The sequence below is a fragment of the Musca autumnalis genome, unplaced genomic scaffold (genome assembly GCF_047663935.1).
Source record: "Musca autumnalis isolate F117 unplaced genomic scaffold, ASM4766393v1 scaffold_5, whole genome shotgun sequence".
NCBI classification, from domain to species: domain Eukaryota; kingdom Metazoa; phylum Arthropoda; class Insecta; order Diptera; family Muscidae; genus Musca; species Musca autumnalis.
Genome location: NW_027412088.1, coordinates 111,923,570 through 111,932,740, shown reverse-complemented (window position 1 = coordinate 111,932,740; position 9,171 = coordinate 111,923,570). Strand labels below are relative to the sequence as shown.

At 33.4% G+C, this 9,171-nt stretch overlaps 1 protein-coding gene across 4 annotated transcripts in view; it reads left to right on the top strand.

Annotated features, from left to right (window-relative positions):
* The first annotated feature begins 1,233 nt into the window (after positions 1-1,233).
* Tsp42Ej (Tetraspanin 42Ej) overlaps positions 1,234-9,171 on the top strand; it is a 32,236-nt gene continuing 24,298 nt past the window's right edge. Inside the window, exons 1-2 of one of the 4 annotated variants that reach the window (XM_073957823.1) lie at positions 1,234-1,313; positions 1,920-2,029. In XM_073957823.1, the coding sequence (XP_073813924.1) occupies positions 1,964-2,029 (66 nt within the window). In that variant the 5' untranslated portion in view covers positions 1,234-1,313; positions 1,920-1,963. Of the gene's footprint in view, positions 1,567-1,742; positions 2,030-9,171 lie in introns of all 4 variants that reach the window. The other 3 variants (XM_073957825.1, XM_073957826.1, XM_073957824.1) reach the window with 3 other exon arrangements.

Genomic DNA, 9,171 nt, shown 5'->3' with positions numbered 1-9,171 from the left:
CCCTGGACATATTGTGGCTTTGGCTTTTATACTAAACAGAACGTTTTGTTCCAAAAGCCGTATATAAGACTTATAATTTGTTCGATTTTTGTGTTAGATGCATTGAGATACACCTAAATAAAGAGTAAATAAAAGTCTGTTTTGCTTCATTTAAACATTTTTCCAAATTATACCTTGCCCTCATTGTGGGTAACATTAAAAATTTGGCCCGTCAATCATAATATCTCCCAGCTATACATACAAATTGGCCGGTCTTTCAAAATAAATGTCTTATAATTACATACTTATATTTTGCATTCGTTTAGATACTGCGGACAGGGTTTAAACTTAAATTTCCGTGAAACATTCGGAAAAGTTAAGCGGCTAAAAAATATTTTTCCTAGAAAGCCATTATTTTCCTCTGTCAAATATTTAATCAAATAAAGATCCCTTTCATGATTCTATTTAAATTTAAAAATTATTGACAGATTAGTTATAAGGCCATTAGTTATAAGATTTAGTGGACTAGCTTTTCAATAAACTTTCACTCAATCACCAAGGCTACCATTTCTTATTTTAATTCGATTTGTCTCATTGAATTCCAAAAAGAAAATAAATGACTGCACTCCATCACTTCGAAAAAAAGATAAAAGTCCGCTCCGCTCAACCGCTAAAAAAAATATTGAAAATATAAACTCCGCATTTTACTTCAAACAAAACTGTGTAAGTTGCCGCCTCTTAAATTAAAATAAAAATCAATTTCAAATTAATTTAAATTAATAACAAATTTGTCGTTACATCCCAATGTACATGTATTACGGCATAAATACATCATTTTAATATACACACATTACCCAAACAAACACTTTCCTCAAAACTGAAAAATAATTATTCTTTCATGTTCGCCCCCAAAAAAATCTCTGTTGGTGAAATTTACTTGCTTTTTGGATACAAGTTCTCGTGTGTGTGTTCAAATATACGGCTGAATGGTGTGATTGATATTCAACATTTCACCATTGACTGGTGATGTTGTTCTTAATTGAAAAAAAAAAACGACAACAAACACAAGTGGCGGAAAATTCACATCAATAAAAAAAGAATTTCCCTTCCAAACACGTACACACACGCACACGTTCAAGTGTGAATTTTCCACATTACAGTTCTGGTGGTGGAGAAATTGTGGTGAATTTCTGTGGTATGCTCACGCACACCGTTGCAACGAAAAGCATCATTGTCAGTGGCAGATGAACCTGCATAAGATGCCTCTCATAGCTTTTCACCTCAGTAACACTTGTTCCTTAAGACAAAGGTGGTCGTGAAATAAAAGCGAGCGGGTAAAACGAACGAACCAAACGGCATGAGGAAATTTGTTTAACAGCGAACAAATGCGTGTATAGAGTGTGCCTTCAGCATAAACAAACAAAACCAACCCAAACAGATCAGATAAGAAGGGAAGGGACCGGGCGAACGTACTGACTGAGCGACGGACAGACACAGTATATGGTGTAGTGTTTATTTTCAGATTTTTTCAGAAAATCTGATTCAGAAAGCAAACAGCATCACAAGAATTTTCAAAATTCTCTTTGGGTACGGTACACATGGCATAATGTTTTGATTTCTGCGGGAAATACATTTTCGTTTCGTTTCGATAGTCTTTTTGTTTATCATTTGTTGTTTTTGTGTCTATGAATTTTTCTTAAAAATTTAAATATTATTATGTCGAATTGTATTATTTAAAAAAAAAGTGTCATTATTGTTTGCAGAATTCAATTTCATGCCCACCTTTCATGCATCCTGCCATTTGAGTTTATGTAACAATTTAAGGATTTGATTGCACGACAGAAGGACCGACCGACGAATTGAATTTTTGTTTGGCCTAAACGTTTGTTTGTTTGTTTTCATAGATTTTTTGGTGGTATCTGTGTGTGTGTTCTTTTCAGTTGAATTCCGTGGCTGGTAAAGGTTCAAGGAAACTGCCGTAAAGATGAAAATGTCATTCTCAATTCCTGTCTGGAAATATGCTCTACTGACCTTGAGTATTATAATTTCGGTAAGTAAAACAATGATAACAACAACAGCAATCACATCGAGTTTAGTAGGCCTTTGAGAGTGTTCTACAAAAATGTGGAGCAGCAACAATGTCATGAGCAAAATATTGTCATTTTGGTGTCAAAGTAAAAAAGAAGGCCAAACTAGTCAAACAATAACAATTGTAAAGTGACCCTGAATTTTAACATGCTGCACGAGGATGTACGATATTACGCCAAATGTTTTAAACATACATATATATGCACAAGTACATACATATATACATTGTATATACTACCGAGCACATGTCCTTATGTACTTGACTCTCACTCTCTTCCATATGAGTTACCTGCAATAAAAACACAAACTAAAAATAAACTCAGAAGCAGGTCAATTTGGAATTTTCATTCTACGTTCCGGAGGCTTTTTTAAGTTATTCATACATGGTGTCAGATTTTATTATATGAAGTGTATGCCTGTGTAATATAAATGCGTCAACATTTGCTAACAAAACAGCACATTTTAAATGAAATAAACAAACTGGAAGTGTAGCATTCCGATCGTTGAATTTTGAAAGGTTGTACAAATATTACCAGAGTAAATGATAATACAGTAGGATCCCTTTAATTCGTAACCCAAGGGTCCAATAATTTGTTTACAAATTATAGGGGTTTTTGATTTATCAAGTTTAAAATACGCTTGAAACCGTTTGAAGGACTGACTGTTATTTAGAAATTATTGAGGCTTTCGATTTGTTGGGTTATTTTGTGCGAACTTTTGCTCTCCAACACGAAATATTTTAAAATGCTAATATTTGGGAATCCTAATTACCAATTACAGCAATTATGGGCCAAAAATGGAGACAAAAACTTCAAAATACCTCTAATAGGACTGCACTGTTATATACATATGTCATATGCCCACAATTTTAGTTGAGGAAGTTTTTTTTTTATTTCGGTGAAATATTGGACCATACTAAAACATGGCCAAATGCATGCCACCCAAATATTTTAAGGGGTTTTGGCCACTTGCAAAAAATCGAATTTTTTTATTGGCTCACTTTAAATTGCAAGTAGAAAATAATACGTTGCAAAAATTCCGAGTCGATCGGACAAAAATTAGCTGAGATATGAACGTTAGAAAGGAAATAATCATTGTGATTTGTATGTAATATCGATGTTTTAAACGCTGTTTTCTCGAAATTGTATTTTTGAATGTGGTGCCCACTATAGCTCCAAAACGTATTATCCTATCTTCGTATGTTTTTGTGGGATTTTTATACACATACAAATCTTGTACTTAAGCGAGAGACTTTTACAAATTTTTTTGATGATAAACACCAGGGTTGCGGAGTCGGAGTCTAGCAAATTTTGCTGGAGTCGGAGTCGTGAAAAAAGCTCGAGTCCGACTCCGGGCAAAATTCTTTTTTTTTCTAAATTTATCAAAAGAATTTCTATTTTAGTTTTATATGGTAGAGAGATGAACATTAATAAAATTTGGGAATCGTTTATTAATTTTATTTGAAAACTATGAGGAATCGCCTATCCAAAGGCTTTATTATAATTATTTATTGGTCCAAATGATCTACTTAATTTTTGCAACAAAATGTAAAGCTAAATGAAAATATAATTATAATTGCACCTTTTGCGTAAGTGTTCAAGCTGAATCGATTTCTTAACATACATTTATAGGAAAACTTATATACACTTTAAAACACTGGTTTTAGATCCCACTGATTTACTACTTCACTATAATGTGGAAAGTGTATTACAAATTTGTTTTGACCAAAATTCATGTAACACTGCTAAATAATCCTCCTAAACCCCCCTTTAATATACCAATTCCAACAACATTCCATAAGATGACTTTTGGATAGAAAACTTGAGTGTTATTCATTTGACATCGATTTGTAGAGATAAGTTTCATATTAGAAGTGACAGGGTGCCAAAGTTCTTGCTATAGTTGTTAAAGGCTTTTATTGAAAGAAGAAAACACTATCGAAAATACTATTGGACCTTTACTGAAGTTAGGTGCTTGAAAACTTTACATAATATTTTAGCCACATGACTGAGCATTCCTGATAAATTAAGTCAACTATATAAGACGGATTTGGTAATAATTTTGTTACATATAAATATCCTGTCTGCAGGAAGTGCTGCAAATGGTTCGTAGATGATGATCCAGTCATTACCGTAATGGTATAATAATCTAAAACCTTCTAAAATGTATATGTCGTGGTTTTTATACCCTCAGTATTTATGCTAACGAGGGTATATATCACCAATATTTTTGAAAATTTAACATAGCTGAAGCCAAGGTTTACCCTTTTAGAACACGCGACTTGTGATTGTATATTATACAAATTAAATGTTTATGGATAAAATGAAATGTTTTTGGACGTGGCAAAAAATATTGGCCTCAAAAGTTAATTTGCGTGGAAGCTGTGGCTGTATTTATGTTAGAAAATGGGTAAAAATGGGTTGAAGCCAACGTGTCTTTTTTTGTTTTCTCTCGATTTGTGAGTAAACCACACTTCTCACGATTTTCCTGTCAAAGTAAAAGTAGAAGCCAACTAAATAAGGATAATCTCACTAATGTATAACTTTTCAAAATTTCATCAGCGTCTACCAATAAATGACGCTGACATTTTGAAGCCAAATTTACAGTGTTTTTTGACATTTTCTTCTAGTCGCGTTCCGCAAACAGATTTTTCAAAAAGGCTTTAATAGGATTATAGTACTTGCGATTCTGAGCTTTTTGATACATATATCGTGAATGTAGCCTCCACAGCTTCACAGAAATATGTATCGAAATGACGAAATTTTGTGTGAATATTTTTCTAAAAATCATATTATTCGGGCCTAATTTTTACAATTGTCATTCGATTTCCTCGTACTTGATTGCACATTTTAGTTTTTTACGTTCCGGATCTAATAAATCATTCTCCGTGAAAATCCATCCACTAAAACGCGAGTTACAAGAAAATCCAAAGTAGAAAAATCACCTAAAATTGTTTTTGGAAATATCGCGTATTTTATCGCGTTTTCTGCGGTTCGTTTCCACTGCAATGAAACAACTAATACAGCATCTTCGTTTTAGCGGAAACAAAGATTTCAAAACTTCACTGATAAGGGAGCTACATTCATTTTATCCCAAAAAATAGTGTGTGATGCTACATCCACGGTTCTTCGTTGACCGCCTTGAAATAGATATATATCGAAGTAGATTTTTATGGTGGACACTGAAATCGGATGCGGACAGAAAGCATACGCACTCCGCGCAAGTTAGCGACGTTATATAGGTTTTTAGGCACTAAGATACAGCCGATGCTACATCTTAGCCTCCAAATTAAATTTCGAAAACTATATTCAAATTAAAAGATACGGTATTACTGTACATGAAAATCATATGCGGACAAACTGATTTTGATAATTACGCGATTTACACGTATTTAAAAATGCATATAAATAAAAATGGGTTATTTGACCTCTATTTCCATTTCAGAAGCTTTGACATATATCCCCATCAACCCAATTAGCTTCCCTAATGGGAATGCTTTAATATGAATGTCAATAAAGCAAAATCCGTCTATTTTGTTGGGAGATTTAATCAAAATGAGGGAAGTATTCCTATAAATTTTTACAATATTTTCTACTACATAATGCATGTGAAAAATATTTTTTTTTAACAAAAAATTATTTTTTTGACCGAAATATGTGCTTATTTTGGCTGTAACATCCAAACTATAACACCAATCTGTATGATTGTAGTCTCATTTGATTTGCCGTGAAGTTTGGATCCACAACAATTTTTTTTGTAATTTTATGACCACTAAATGGGCCTTAATTTTGAAAAAAAGTAGACTTATATTCAATAATTTATCAATTTTTTGTACATTCCGCGAATTCTGTGTAACATTTTGCAGGTATTATGCAATCTACTCGCTGAAGTAACTTCGAGAGAACTTTTTTGTAACAATTGTGTTCATTAAAATAATTAGCGTTTTTATAATATTTTCTTTCTTAAAAAGCGAAATAAAAGCGCCATAACTTTTGTCCGCAACAACCAAAAATTGGCTCGCGACCAGATTCGTACTCGGAATTTTTTTCTTAACCTACATATCAAAAATCGTTGATGTAGCGCGAAAAAAATTTATCCTTTTTTTCTGAAATGGAATATGAAATAATTGACAATATTCCTGATATGCACTTTCATACGGGCAAAATGTGCCTCATCGAAATAATGGTTTTAGACCCCAAGTATGTTTGGACGAATTCCGTTTCGGAAAATTTGAAGTTGATTTAGCACTGTCCGTCCGTCCCTCTGTCTGTCTGGCTGGCTGGAGCGCACGATAACTCTCAAACGGATCAACCGATTCGGTTCAACATTTAGCCTTCGTAAGTTCCAAGATAAGCCATATCGGTCCACACCTTCAGGTACCTTCCCCACAAAAGTTTAAACATTTTTGGAAAAATTGTGCGCACGATAACTCTTGAAGAGAGTGACCGTATATCAGTAGTGCGATTCTGTAACTCCTTAACGACAGAATTAACGACGAATGTCGGTAGTTAACGATAATTTTCGGTAAGTGCTATTCTGTATACCAATTTTAACGATTTTTGTCGTTTATTACAGAAAATTATTGTTAAGTTAAAAACGAAAAAAAAGTAGTAGTTAAGACTTTACGACAGTACATTATTGTAATATTTTGCTGATTTCTTTTAACAACGGCGTTTTTATATAAACATATGTTATGTTAATAAGGTACAAGGTAAATTCCGCCTTCTTGAGAATAATCTTCTTAAGGCATTTACATAAGGGTTAACTATGTAGGATGACATGGGGCAGCTTCGCCACTGTTGTGCTTTCTCCAGCGCCGATTTTATTGAAGCTGCATAAAGATCACCAAAGAGAAAGTTGTAGATCTTCGATTATCTCATAACTTTCCCTTGGACGATCTTCATGTAGCATCAATTAATAGGCGCTGGCAAAGGCGCAATAGTGGCTGCCCCATTCTACCCTATCCTTATTAGTAAAGATGAAAAACGTTAGCTAAAGCTTCAAAAGAACTCAAGTGTGGTACTGTTATATAAGACCTATACCAATGCCCTTAACACTATTTTTCTGAGAGGCCAAAACGTGTATAGTATTCCTATAACCTACTTTGTTCTGTGGTAATATTATAGATTTAAACTCAGCATCACTAATAACCAGAATGCTAAAAATGGCGTATGACGGTAACGTGGATTCACGTACATCATTGTAGGGGTTAAGTCATTTCAAATTTCAAAACTCATTATTCATATGGCAAAATTAACTCTTCGTTTTATTGCGGTGTGTCTTGATCTGTACATGCATACTAATACAATTCACTTCAAAGTGACCTTTTGACCAATGATTCTGGTTACACTGTCCTGCCCACTCCAAACATATAATGCCTTTCCGAGCGATTACTTGGTTGCGAATGACATGTTTATTCATATCCTGAAATAAAACTACGAAAATCTATGAGATTTATTTGCCTCCTAGAAGTACATATGTACATACATACACACTTGACGCTTTAGAGGTTGAACGAATACTTGTTTTTCGCATTGTTGGGATACTTGCAGATACTTATGTTACCACATTTCTACAAAAAGCGAAACTTTTTTTCTCCCTTATGCGTGTATTTTCGAAGAAATAACATTTTTAATTCAAAAATTCATTAATGAATATCAAAATATAATATTTGACAAGTTGACTTTCCATCGATGATCGTCGGTATGTGCTAACGATTTCTACAATCGTTAACATAAAGTTACAGAATAGCCCATTCGTTAACTCAACCGAATATTTTTGTTAACTACCGATGTCGGTTCGTTATTCAAAAAAGTTACAAAATCGCACTACTGATATAAATATTCGGTATTGTTGTTGGTTTGTTTAGGTAACTGCATAAAGTGATTTTCAACTTTAGACGGGTAACTTTTAACTTTCTAGTTGTTTTCTTTTTTCTTTAGAAGGGTTGAATATTTTTTGCAAACGTGCAATATGCTTTTAAAATCAGTTAACAATTGGATAAGTTATAGTGGTTCAGGTGGGAAAAATGCTCTTAAAACAGAAAAATGCTTTTCCTCAGGTTCTAAGCATGTTAGAATATACCAAACAATATGAGTGGTTATTATTGCGAAAAAATGTGAAAAAACATTGGAACTCGTCTGCGTATGATTATTATAATTTCTCTAATAAATAACAATCATACGCACTATATTATAACTAGACATGGGATTTTTGCATGTTTTTTAGTTCTTATCCGATTGGACTCAAATTTAGGATCTAGGCGGTTTAAGGGTTAATTTTTCGATATTTGGATGGACGGACATAGCTAAATCGACTTAGAATTTTACGCTGTTGAAGAAAATATATACTGTGGTGGGTATAACATGATTATTTCGATGAGTTACAAACGGAATGACAAACGTAACATACAACACATTTTATGGCGGATGGTATAAAAATATCCAAATTCTTAAGTTTTACGTCAACTAAAATCAGATTTGTAAGAATAGGCGCGGATGGGCGCGGCTATTTTTTTCACAAAATGATAGTACTCATTAATACCTTTCACCACATATGTATATGTATATAATAGCACAGTTACACCCCGATACCGAAAGTTATACTCCAGAGAACACATGGACGACAAAGCAAAATACTCTAAAAAAACATCAAAATACATTTACCACACGTAACATTTTTATTATTTGTTAAAGCTATCTTATTTTACATACCCATAGAAGAGTTTTTCATTTTTAAAATATATAAAAATGTTGAAATGTTACGTTTGCCGCCTAAAATGCTTTCACTATTTATTTATGATGACTGTCAGAAAATTATGCATAAGAAAATTTGTCACCATTGCCAGATCGGTATATCGTTATGTGATGTTACCAGATTGATTTATAGAGTGTTGGCAATAGAAATCCGTTATTATTTTTTTTTCAAATTGTACACTTCAAAAAATGACTTTTTGCCTCTAAAGCCTGCCATTGGCCCCAACGTGCAGTGTACGAATGCCTAGATTAATGGGGTCTCGCCAGCTCGAGCAGATGTTATGTTGAGAGCTCCTGTACCTGCGTACAGACTTATCATAAGTATAATTGAGAGGGATTTTTGACTGCA